Source organism: Erpetoichthys calabaricus, chromosome 9 (genome assembly GCF_900747795.2).
Source record: "Erpetoichthys calabaricus chromosome 9, fErpCal1.3, whole genome shotgun sequence".
Lineage (NCBI taxonomy): Eukaryota > Metazoa > Chordata > Cladistia > Polypteriformes > Polypteridae > Erpetoichthys > Erpetoichthys calabaricus.
The window spans coordinates 120951975-120965913 of record NC_041402.2 but is presented as its reverse complement, the minus strand read 5'-3'; the positions used below and the strand labels follow the sequence as shown (position 1 = coordinate 120965913).

General features: G+C 37.4%; 1 protein-coding gene across 1 annotated transcript in view; it reads left to right on the top strand.

The window, feature by feature from the left end:
* ca5a (carbonic anhydrase Va) overlaps nt 1-4043 on the top strand; it is a 45825-nt gene extending 41782 nt beyond the window's left edge. Inside the window, 1 exon segment of the mRNA XM_051932234.1 lies at nt 2161-4043. Within this exon segment, the coding sequence (XP_051788194.1) occupies nt 2161-2349 (189 nt within the window). The 3' untranslated portion in view covers nt 2350-4043.
* The last annotated feature ends 9896 nt before the right edge of the window (nt 4044-13939 follow it).

Genomic DNA, 13939 nt, shown 5'->3' with positions numbered 1-13939 from the left:
ATGTATAACTGGGTGTTATCTGCATACGAGTGAAAGTTAACATTATGTTTCCTAATGATGGATCCCAGTGGAAGCATGGAAAGTGAAAACAGTAAAGGTCCCAGTACTGAGCCCTGCGGGACACCATATCTCACTTCTGTGTATAATGATGGAATACTGTCAGCACATTTCTGTACATATTGGAATCGATTTGATAAATAAGAACTAAACCATTTGAGCACAGTGCCTGTAAGCCCAACATCACTGTCTAGCCTGTGCAGTAAAATAGAATGGTCAGTGGTGTCAAATGCTGCGCTTACGTCTAACAACATAATTACAGTGGAGTTTCCTTCATCAGAGGATATCAGAATGTCGTTTACAACCCGTGTTAGTGCTGTTTCTGTACTACGACTAGAATTTCTCAAATAAATTGTAATGCGTAAGGTGTAACTGAAGCTGATTGGTGATTACTTTTTCTAGTATTTTAGAGAGAGTGCAAATTTGAAATAGGCCTATAATTGTTTAATATGTGTGGGTCTAAGTCTGACTTTTTAAGTAATGGTTTAATGACTGACACTTTTAGTGCATCAGGTACTGTGCCATCCAATAATGAATTATTGATAACTAGTCATTTAGCCCGTTACAATAACGGGCGCTAGAACAGTAGTGCATAAACATTAGTAGGAACAGTCAGTATTAAATGGCAAGGGACTTTGACCTCAATCTTTTTGTTGGTCGTATTTTTCTTTCTTTCAGCCTTTCTTTTGTTGATGTTTACTTGCTGAGCTTACCATTCTTCGTGGGCTGCCACCGTGTATTGTGTGTCTTTAATTTTCTGTGACAGTAATACTGTCTTGTACGGCTCTATTCAATAAGGGCGCACACAAAAAGGCGAGCTTCAAAAGGGCGACCTCAATTGAGCGCGGCGAATAAAGACGTTCATAGATAATTTAGTTCAAATGGCTCTGGAATATGTGAAGAGCAACAAAGGTGCAGATGTTTATTTACGCGCGCCTTTATTCGCTGCGCTCAATTGAGGTCACCCTTTTGAGGCTCGCCTTTTTGTGCGCGCCCTCATTGAAGGATACTGTCTTGTACGTCCGCTGGTTTGTACGTCCGTAATATACCTTTAATTTTCTCTGCCGGTAATACAGGCGTGCGCGTCGGTAATATGCCTTTAATCTCCTCTGACAGTAATACTGGCGTGTATGTGGCTGTAATATGCGTCACTGTATTGTGTACCTTTAATTTCCTCTTGCAGTAATACTGGTTTGTATTTCCGTAAAATGCCTCTAACTTTCTCTGACAGTAATATCGCGCATCGCACTGTGCCCCGCGCATGCGCACTTCATCAGAAGACACCCACACACGGACACCTGGACGCACACAGGGATTTTATATATATATAGATGTTTAGAATAGGCGCTGCAAGAACATTCATTGCACTTTTTACTAGTTTTGTTGGCACTGGATCTAGGGAACAAGTAGTGAGTTTCATTTTAGAAACTAAAGTTAAGACCTCCTGCTCAGTTACAGGATTAAAATTATTAAAGTGCTGAATGCAATGTGAGGCAGGGTCTGCTAAGCTAATATGTGGTTTGTACTGTGATGCTGAGATCTGGGATCTTGTATTTTTAATTTTCTCATTGAAGAGGTTCATAAAGTCTGTACTGCTAATATCTGTTGGTATTTTGCACTGTAGATCTGAATTCCCATTTGTTAATTTAGCCATTGTTCTAAACAGTACCCGAGGATTTTTATTATTGCTATCTATTATTGTAGAATTGTATTCTGAGCGAGCTTTAAAGAGAGCTTTTTTATATTTTTTAACACTCTCTGTACATGCAATTTAGTAGAAACTAAAAGGTTTGCAAATTAGAATCGGAAATCTTTTTAAAAACCTAAGAGATTTACATTACAGTAATTAAACTTGCTTGACTCTGTTACCACAAAATTCCTGGTAAATAAAGAATAAGATGCAGAAATCTGAACTTCCCATAAGCAACCATGTACTTCATGGTTCTTCATGCATGGTTTTTCTGTTTTATTTATGATTTTCCATGTAAGTGTTTATGCAGTTACTTGAAGCATATTTCTTGTATTTAAACTATTCATTTCTGACATCCTGTACCTTGACTGAGAGCTTTTCATAAGATGAATTTCTTACTCTCTCATTTGCAGTTGGCAGTATTTAGAAGTCTGCTCTTCACATCTGCAGATGAGCAAGAACAAAAGAGCATGGTTAATAACTTTCGTCCACAGCAACCACTTATGAACCGCACTGTGCGCTCCTCCTTTTCACCCTTCCTGGGGAAGATAACCAGCAGTGAAGTAGAATCTGTTCCCTTAGGTCGTCGATCAAAACAGTGAACCAACACAAAGGCTACTGTGTGAGCACAATTTGGGTAGTGCAATAACATTTGGTTTCCCTGTTAGATTTGGGAGCACCTGGTTTTACCTGGCACAGAGGTGTGAAATGTCAAATTACACAGACACAGAAAGGGTTTCTAGTTGGAAATTTTTTCACTTTTAACATAAAATTTCAAGTCATGTTGTGAATGAATTCAAACAGATTTTAAGATTCCTTTCAAGGAGATGTCCATGTTATGTGCTATGTTCATGTTGTTAAAATGTCTGAATGTTTTAAGAATAAAATTTGTATTAAATACAAAAATACTATGAAGAAAGCTATGGAAAATGGTGAGCTTATGACATCCTTAAATGTACTTCAGTAGCATTTCTTCACTTAACTATTGAAGAAATGTTTGTATTGAACTATTGAAGAACTATTATAGACTATTAATGCCACTATCTTAAAATATTTACTGACAAAATCAGTTCGTGCTTTTAGCTTTTGGATGTCTTTAGTTCATGAAAAAGAACAAATTACAGAAATGTAATTCTGCATAACATAGTCATAATCCATGGGAAACTCTTGGGAATAAACTGTTCACAGGATGGTGGCTAAGAAATCTTCAACTTTTTTTAATCATATAAGGGACATATTGTCACATGTTATGGTTTTGTTCGTGTGTATGGTTAATTTCTTTCAAGGGTAAGCTTTGTCATTTTATTTATAAAAGCCCTTGTAAAATTGCATTCCATAAAAACATGTTTATTTTAAAGTCCACCATTTATAGACCCTATCTTACAAATAGTACAGCAAATTGAGTAGGGCCTTGGATAGAACTGTTAGTAATTATCACTAGAGATTGAATTTAGCAGTGTCGGCATGAAAAAGGTTTTGCTTAGCAACTGTTTGGCATAGTTTGGCATGGGCTGTTTTTTATTTGTGTTATTTCTGATGATACTGTAAGACATTTCATTTCACCTGGCTTTTGTTCCAAAAAGGAAAGCACAATGGTTCTCTTTGTTTACATAATTTGTTACAGAAGTGTCCTTGATTTTTTTAAATAGCTCCTCCCTTTTGAGAATCATGGTGGGCATTTCAAAATAATTTTCAAGTAACTCTGTAACCCTAGCAAACAGTTATGTGAAATTTCTTGTTTACTGTACACTAATTATGCTTGGAACTTTTACTATAGCAGTGCAGTTCTTAAATATTTGAAAAGAATACATTAGTAAAGAAGTGCCCTTATCAAGATGTAAAGTAAAGTAATTATGACTGCATTTCACTCCATTTTTCTTGTAATAATTTTTCATATAATTCAATATGTAGTTCTATTTTTTAATCAAAATGTACCATATATTCAGTTGTATATTTTAATTACAATATTTGGCTTTGAAATAGGATTACTTGGAAAAATATGAACTTGTGTTACTGTAGTAGTAACAAAATACATTTTTAATCATTTGTAATGTTTATTTGAGTATTAATAACAGATGTATTTTTTGAGATATACTTCTAAAATTACAGACTAATTGTTAACTGTAAAATTTATTTGAAGGCCTTTTTTCTGTCTCTTTGATGTGTTTTCTGTAATGTTTTATGTGTGTTTTTTTTTTCTTTTTGTTCTTTATGTACTGTTATCTGATATACATTTGTTTTTGCTGTATACATGTAAAAGTCAAAAAAGATTAAATGGGATCTTACTAATCATTAACTTTGATTCTTTTTGGTGGATATGTTTTAATAGTGTAATTTGTGTGGAAAGACAACTGAGGTTGATAAAGATGCAGGATGTGATCCAAGCTTCTTTTTGTTGAGTGAATGCTCAGAATTTACTTGTCTTTGCTCATTCACATGACAGGGCAACCCAGTAATTTCCAAGACAGATTGTAATCTACAGTATATTTATAAAAGCCAAATACCACTGACACGCTCATCACGAAATCTCCCGAACCATGAGGACTTGGGACTTGAAATTTGGGATGTAGGTTACCCTTGGCACATAGGTACTCGCTAACAAACCGTTTTAAAAATTTCATGGTCCAAGCACGAAATTTCTTATAGTTTTATAGACCCGTTGGTATGTCTGTCCACTTTTCACGAGAGAACTACTTAACGGATTTAGATCGGGGTTTTTTCTAAAATTTGCTTGAACATTCTGTTGATTTCGCGACTTTCTCATCGCGCTAAGTATCATAGCTTGCTTGCGGTACCTATTTATTAGCACAAATCCGAGAGAAACTCATAGTGGGGCAGGGGCCTCCTCACTCACGCGTCTGCCTTGGGCGTAACCTTAACTCCGCTTAGTTAGCGAACGAGAGAACTACTTCACAGTGTTAGATCTTTTCTATAATTTCCTTGAACATTCCGGTTGATTTTGCAACTTCTCTCATTGCACTAAGAATCATAGTTCACTTGCTGGAGCGATATATTTGAGCTAATCTGAGACAGAGGCTGTAGGCCAAGGGGAGGGGGAAGAGTGACGTCCGGAGTAGAGAGCTGGGTGGGGCCCTCCTTACTGTCCTGTTTCACTAATACGCGGGTGAAGTTGCGGGGGATGGCTAGTCATACATATTTAACAACTATGGGGAAGGAAGTGGGGACACTGATTACTAACTGATGAGCAAAAAGACATTGAAACATTATAACATTGTTGGTCTTGTGTAAAGGGCACCAAATCCTGGGGATTATCAACAGAGGCTCCCATGAATGCAAAAAGTAATGAGCTGTTCATATTGTATATGTGTTGTAAATAGGGTAAGTTACAAAGTCTTTTAGTAGTTTTCTTCAGATGTACAAAGTGTTGTGCATTATAATGACATTTGCCTTGTGTAAAAGCAGTGAGGAAGTACTTTTTTAACTTTTGAACCTGTGTACCGTCAGTCAATGATTTTGTAGTTTTTCTTCAACTTGTATTTCTAAAGGCTTGGATGTAAGGGTTGTATGCGTTGTTGAAATCCTGTACTTTTGTAAGGAAATAAGGAGAGATGTCAGTTTATTCAGGCCATGAAAATCAGGTAGCTGTATGTTTTTTTGTTTTTTTTTTCCCTATCTTTTTCATCCTCAACTCATCTGAACATGGATAACCCATATTGTGGGGGATTTAATAGAGGATTCCATGGATGAAAAAGCTGAGCTGTTGATACGGACTATAAATTCTAAATCCTTTATTCTTACACATCATGTGGAAGTTGAGGCTGATCCCTCACTTAATAGTATATAGGCAACATGTGGTTATAAAGCAGGCTGACAGAAAGAGGTGGATTCAGAGGGACTGGAAGCAGAAGTGATGATGTCATTTGGAGGCAGGGATGGCTGAAGCGGAAAAAGAAGTGATTTATGTAAGAGGTGGGTGCTTCTGATGGTCTGCAGAGGGAAAAAGGAGAAAGATTTAGAGTACAGCGCCATCCTGGTCTGGTGGAGAAATATTATTATTCAAGCCTTTAAACTGTCTCCCATTTGCACAGTGTACAGTGTGCATCACTCAGCAGCAGTCACGTGTGTAGTGCCTCTTCTAGGCATAATGGTGTGCATCACTTCACAGAATTCGTTATGGTTCCTGCCAGCAATGCCTTGCGTATGCCGCGTATCTTCACCTCTGTTTTGTCTTTATGCCAGATGGGATCACTTCGCCATTGTTATCATGTCAGCTAAGTCACGTGCATGCACAACTGAGCATTTCCTGTCAGTCTAGGTGCACTGACCACACCTCTGTTGACTGTGAGAAGCCCAATTCAGCAGTCATGTTGCACATGTCATGGCATAAAGATGGCAACTGAGACCAAGATGAAGCTTCAAGGGCCAGAAGTATAAGCGCTTTTGCCTGACTCAGACCTTTACCAATTTTATATTATGTAATTTGTATAGATAGATGTACCCTATTCATAACAATGCATTAGAGGCATAAACTGTACTGTTTGTAGAGAACTGGAAAAATTAGCATTAAAGTAACAACAATCTATGCTACTGCATGTTTCCTGTTCTAGAAATTTGCAGTTTTAATCAGAGGAGCGCACATTTGACCGTTTTGTCACACGATTGCTTCACTGTAGTTCTCCCTTTACATTGAAGTGAGTGTCACTTGGCCATGTTCTATACCACCCATGCTCAACAGTTTCCTCCTTTGTTTGGATTGAGAATAGAAGTCACACTTAAATGTTTATATAAGTTACATGTAGCTCTAGTGGATTTTTGTGGGCTTGACCTCAGTTTTATAGTTTTGTTCATACATAACTGGAAATAGTAACATTTTATCAATTATTCTTGGTCTTAAACTGGAAAATAACAAGATCAAAATTCTTGAAATATTTGCATTTTTTCAAACGTCCTTAATCCACCAATGAAACTGTTAATTCATTTGAAAAGAGGTAATAGTTTTTTTTTTTCTTGCAATGAGCTGCATTTAACGTCTTGGATACCCAGGGATGCATTTCATCACTGGTTTCATTGGAGATTACATTTTTGCTAGTTCTTTTGGGAACTAGAATAGCTGCCTTGCCTCCACTTTACTTAATGAGCAGCTAACTTGGCCAATGTACATATTTTACATTGGGTAAACACCTCCTGTTGGCATATGAATCTGCATGTTAATTACTAACAAGTCAATGTTAACATTGCAGGTAAGTCGCTTACAAGAAAATGGCAGTGCAGGTATTTTATAAAGCACTATCTACTGAAAAGCAGTGAAACTGCAAGCAAAGAGCTTCAAAGGAGGACAAAGAAAACCATGTAATCTGGCTACGTTTTGGACAGAGCTGAAAAAATAAAACATAAAAAATAAAAGAGAAATACAATTACAAAAATACAACTGTGCAGGTTTCCAGGCTCATGATTACACCTTCTATTAATTACTGCCTGACAAATTCCTGTTATTTTTAGAACTGTAACTTTTTCCATCCATAACATTTTAGTAGTCATTATCAAGATATAATAAACTACACACATACCAAAATTGGCTTTTATTTAAGTTTGACACTTAACACATGGTGGCTTCAATTGTCAAATAACTTTAAAAAAAAAAAACAAACACCATTTCGCTTTGCCATGAATACATCTCATAAAACGATTCCGGATTTACAAGATAAAGAATTTCTGAAAACTACCATCACATAATCTGAGCTATTTTTTTTTTTTTTTTGGTTATGTCTTTGGAACTTTTTACTTGTGTTTTTTATAGTAAGATTTCATGACATAAGTAAAAAAAAAATTCTTCAATATGTATATAATGTTGATGTGACTGTACCCCCTATAACCCTATTCAGGAATAAGTGGGTTAGATAATGACTGACTGTTGATGTTTTAGAAAATTGCTTGTCTTAATATTGTCACATAGTTTGCACTAGCAATATGATTTTTTTGGTTTCCACTTGTATTTATGAAAATTGAATTCATTTTATACATTTTCCTTCTACCTAATAAAGAGTTCAATTTTTCTTCTTCCTAATAAAGAGTATTTCAAAAGGCCAGCTGGGTTACATTTTGAAGGCTTTTCATTTTTTTAAAATAGTGTCTCCAGGTGGTGAGACAGAAACATTACATACCCAGGGGATCTTACGAGCTTTTAAATGCATGGCAGTTTTGGTGAGTTGTTTTTAAAATTATGAACTAAATACAAACTGCAAAAAATGAAGAAGGGCGCCAAGAACAAGAGACTTACACATGGAAGCCAATTGTGTCCAGTTTCTTTTTAAAAGAGAGCTAAATTGCTATTTATAGTGGCAAAGTAAAGACCTTGATATGTGACATGCTGTGTGGCTTACTGTTCAAAACACTTGTGCATAGCAGTTCCTATCCTATGTGCAAGGCAAGAACTAACACGTGTCTGGTTCTCTGACTTTCTAAGAAACAGACATGAGACAGTGAAGATAAATGAATATCAGACAGGGCCCCTGACCCTGAGCACAGGGATCCCTCAGGGCTGTGTTCTGTCTGCTCTTCATTAGTCTTTGTACACAAATGACTGCAATTCCAGTGACCCATCTGTTAAACTGCTGATGACAACACCCTGATTGGTCTGACCACAGATAGGGGATGAGGTGCCATATCAGAGGGAGGTGGATCAGCTGGCCAGTTGGTTGCACCCTCAACAGCCTTAACTTGAATCCCCCGAAAACAATATTAATGGCTGTGGATTTTAAGAGATACTCCTCACTGTGTCAATGGGTGGAATCATTTCAATTTCTTGGCACAACTATCACTCACAGTCTCAACTGGGATAAAGACATAGCTGCTTCTGTCAAAAAAGCTTAGCAGCATCAATGTAAAACTTTAACCCATCCCAATCAATGGTGGTTCAGTTTTATAGAGCTGTTATTAAAAGCATCCTCATTTACTCCATACCAGTCTGGTGTGGCAATTCAACATAAACTACAGCATGTTATTTGGACAGCAGAAAAAAAATGTAAGCCTGAAACTGGACTCCATTGAGGTCCTGTATTCATCACAGGTCCGGAAACTTGCTGGAATTGTAAGCAAAGACTATGTTCACCCAGCCAACCATCTTTTTCTGTTACTACCATTGAGGAAACATAACTAGTTACTAAAGGCAAAAACTACTGCACATTGACTACCATAGTCAATATGGTTAATCTTTTCCTGAAATAAATTGACCTGTACGTATAGGACCTAACTAATTTACTATATTGTTTTATGTACCTTTGTTTACTGTATATGTTGTGATAGTGTCTTATATTGTATATTGTTTTGTTTAATTCTATATATTTTAATATTGTATAGATGTAACATATGTATGTGTATCTATCTATCTATCTATCTATCTATCTATCTATCTATCTATCTATCTATCTATCTATCTATCTATCATGAGAAAATCCTATCAACCTTGTTGCCTAGTAATCAAGTTCAAGTTCACACTGAGGCACCAGGCTACTGCAGGGCACACACATGCCTGCTAACTGACATCAATCCAATTTCAAGTCCCTAATCCACCTAGTACACAAGTCTAGAGAAAGCTTGCAAACTCCACCGGCTGTCCACGCTAGGATTTGTGCCTGAATCTCTGGCAGTAGTACTTAACAACTGCACCATATTGCCATCCAGCAATTCTTTTTCTATGTATAATTAGTGTAAAGGTGAAACAGGGATAGCCATTGGATTCAAAATAACTGGGGAATAATCTATAAATATACTGTACCTTTTGGTTGCTACCTTTTGGTGATTCTTCAGGAGGAATAAGGACAATATTCTAATCCATTTCAGCCTTAGCCACTAGAGGGAGCATCTAAAGCTTAGAATTGTCAAAATTACTGCTATCTGAAATTAAGACTAAAGGGATTTCTTCTAAAGTGGTGCTTCATAGACGTTCGTTGCAACTGCTGATCTGAATACTAAACACAGATTGCTTAATATTTATGTTTCTATTTTGAGTAGTAACTGATCAAATCAGTTTCTATTGTGAAGCTATCCTTAGTATATGTGATAGTACTGCTGCTACTACCACCTCTAGTAGTTTTTTACAACAAAAGAGAAGAGCATGAAAAGCGTTTTATAAATATATAGAATTATTATTATTTTAAATTATTAAAATAAATATCAATATCAAATATGACAATTACAAATCAAACATTTGCTTGTGGTATTCACTTGGGACTCGGGCCTCTTATCTGTGAACACTTTTATATACAGTAAATCCCTGACATTTTACAAACTAATGCTTATAGTGCATTTACATCTTTAACAATGCCAAATTATAGCATAAATATTATTAAAATAAACTGATTTCTTATTCAGATGTGTGAGACTGAATTAACTCCTTGTGTTTTTAATGTAATATTTACATATAACAGTTCTATTATATGATAACTTATGTACATTAAGATCACACTTAGTAGACACTTTATTAGGCACGCCTAGCTCATATCAAGTGGAACCCCAGTTTACCTCCAGAAGAACTTTAGGAAGAGTTTTGGTCCATGTTAACTTAAGAACAGATTTTTCATTCATGCTGCTAGCCACCCATTCCGCCTTATCTCAAAGATGTTTGATTTTGGAAAGTGGCATATTTATCATCATACAAAAATAGAATTTCACTTTACGTGTGGAAATAAACTTAAATTTGAACTTGCACCTGAACTTAGATTGAGATATGAGGGACCAAACAGGCTATAAATCATGTAATTGTGTGTGTAATCTATCAGTTTACATGTTCACACTATTATTTTATGATTATTTTTCATCGATTTATATTTGCATGTGTACAATACTTGTTTCATTCAAATCAACTGTACTGGTTTATGTATAATACTGGTGTGCATATAAACTGTATAGATTTGCCATGACGTATCACTGGTTCAGGTGAGAATGTTACTGGCCCCCACAGTACATTGGTTTATGTAGGTAATATTCCGGTTTCATGAACGAACTCTGTTGTTTAAGTATGCATTAGGCTGAGTACATGGGTGTCTTGTGCTGGCTTTATGTGTGCACTATGCTGTTTTTGCGAGTGTAACAGGCTGGTTTAGATGGACTCTATTGGTTTTGCAAACAAAACTTACTAGTTTTACATGCGCTTGCTGTTGCAGATGAGCTCTATCGGTTCCATGTGGAAATTTCATCAGAGATCATATGATTTTAAGTGGCAATAGAAGGGGTGACAAAAAGGTAACTCAGGGTCTAGTGAGGTTCGGCCAGTGGCAAGCAGGAAGAGGAGTGGATAGAAGTGGCAAATTAAAACAGCTAAAAAATTTACTTTTTAACAGTATTTGCACTTAATATGAAGCTGACGTTAGCTGCTTATTCGACTGGCTACTCCTACTGTACCTACAAGTACTTGTTTGTTAACTGCCAGCTGCTATTCGCACAGCTTATGCAAATCAATAACTTATTCAACAAATAAAATATTCAACAATGCATATATTAACTAGTATCATTAAAATTGATCAGATATTTGAAATAGTCCACATTTTGGACCTGCATGGGTCATTTTCAGTTTTGCTACAAAAAAAATGCTTTTGTCAAATTGACTGGCAACGTTGGCACACTCCCATATCTGATGAATTGCATGTACTGTGATACTTAACGGGCACTGCAAAAGGGTCAGATTGCATTGGGCCACATCAATTTCCAGTTTTGAAAAAAGCTTTGTTAAATTGCAGTAGAGTTTTGCCAATCCTCATATGGGCACACATGTGAAATTGACTGGTAAAGTTGGCATGCTGTCATATCTAATTAATGGGACTATGATATTTAATAGGGGTGGCACAGAGGTAGCGCTGCTGCCTCACAATGAGGAGATGGGGGTTTGTGTCCTGGGTGCTCACTGTGTGGAGTTTGTATATTCTCCCCATGTCTGCATAAATTTGCTCTGGGTGGTCAGGTTTACTCCCACAAAGACATGCAGGTTAGGTGGATTGGCAATGCAAAACTGGCCCTAATGTGATGTGTGTGTGTTCACTCTGTAGTGGGCAGATGCCTTGTCCAGACTTGTTCCCACCTTGCAACCAATTTCTTGGTAGGATAGGCACCAGGTTCCATGTGATGCTGCTCTGGATAACAATTTATTTCTCATATAGCCCAAAATCACACAAGAAATGCCTCAATGGGCCTTACCAGACCCTGATTTTTGACTCCCCCCCCCCCCCCAACCTTGACTTCCTGAGAAGACAAGAAAAAACTCCCCCAGAAAAAACAATCCTTGTAGGGAAAAAAGGAAGAAATCTTGGGAAAGGAAATTCAAAGAGAGACCCCCTTCCGGGTATGTTGAGTGTGCAATGGGTGTCAAAATGGGGTAAATACAATACACAAAGAAGAACATAAGTTATCCTCTTCTCAGAGCTAGATGGCCAATCTGTTATTGCCACCTCAATAATACAATAGCATAGTACAAACTACAAGGCAAAATACAACAATAGATTATATCACTCACTAAATACAGAACTATCACATATGATGATACAGATTTTTTGAAATACATCAAAAACAAAGTAGAAATTAACTAATTAACAAAACTAATAAACAACAATATTTGTCCATCAGATAATTGAAAAACCACTGGCAGATTGTAGAAAAGGAGTCAGACAAGCCAGACACCATCTGAGTCCAGAAGACCTCTGCCAAAAAGCCACCTCCCCCTTATTGGCCATTCAACAGCTCAGCCAGTGCTGGGCCGACCAGTCTAATGATAGGACACTTCTACCTAATGATTCCACTGCTCTGTTATCTGAGATGACTTTTCCATAGGTAGGCAGACAAATGGGTTTAGAAAATAGGTGGGTGTTTAATGGGTGCTAAAAAGGGTTAAGTCACATTTGGCCACCTTACTTTTCACAGTACTGAAAAAAGACAGATTACTTTGTGAAATTACAGTTGGGTTTTGCCCAGCCCAGATGAACTTCAAAATTCAACATTTAACTTCAGGTTAACAAAGGGGTCTGTCTTGGCACAACAATTGTGGAAATTAACGTGGCCCAATGCAATTTATCCCTTTGCAGTGCCCATTAAACATCACGATTAATCCTTTATATTAGACTAGGGGGCTCTGCCCCCTGCTCGCTTCGCTCGCCCACCCCCGGGTTTGGTTTACCGAATATACAATTTAAAGAGATTGTTATTTTCATGGGAATTGTTACATATGCATTATTTTCACTTTTACTTTAAAACTTTTGTAAAAACAATACTTGTCCTTTATTTCTGGCCCTGGGTGTGGTTAAACCTTTCTCACAGGACGTATAATGCTGCTTGTGTTGTGAAGTGGGGGGCGGCTGAACACATGCTAAGGAGATGCCATCGGATCATCTGCTGTTTTTCTGCTGCCGCTGCTGGCGAGCTGCGTGTTCTTTTTGTTGCACTGCATGTTGATCATTTAAAAGCCTGTACAGCAGCTGTCCTTTTGCCACTTCGCGTCTGTGCCACTTGCATTGTGAAGGGGGGGGGGGGGATTTGGGGGGCTGAACGCACACTAAGGAGATGAGGTCGGATCATTTGCTGGCTTCCTGCTCCTGCTGCTGGCATGCTGCGTGTTCTGCTTGTCACTTGTCGTTGTTTTAAGAGCTGGGAGCACATGAAGTGTGTCTGCCAAAAACATTCCAACAACTGCTTGGTTAGATGTCCGTGAACTTGTTTTAAATGTTGTCTCACTGCCTTGTCTCGCGTGACATTAAAGTTTTTCTCGTGGGACGTCAAATTGTCTTTGCGTGACGTTAAAGTGTCTCTCACGGGACATCAAATTGTCTTCGCGTGATGTTAAAGTGTCTCTCGCGGGACATCAATTGTCTTCCGAGAAGATCATGTCTTGTCTCCCTAGTCTCCCTCCCAGGATTTTTTTTATAATAGATATGGGAGTGTGCCAACTTTGCCAGTCAGTTTAACCCTGGTATTTGCATTGGGACAGGCAAAATTTGTCCAGAATTGGTGATCACATGACCGCTCTAACCTCATCTTCCTGTCCTTAGATGACACCACTGGAACCTGACATGGCCAATCTGCTACAAAGTTGATGCATTGTGTATATTTTTCCTTTCTGTTAGCTTGAACAAGTCTGGCCATTCTCCTCTGACCTCTTTCATTACCAATGTGCTTTTGACTAGAGATCCATTAATTAATGAATGTTGTTTCTGTTTGCCATACTGTTCTCCATATAGTATATAATCACAA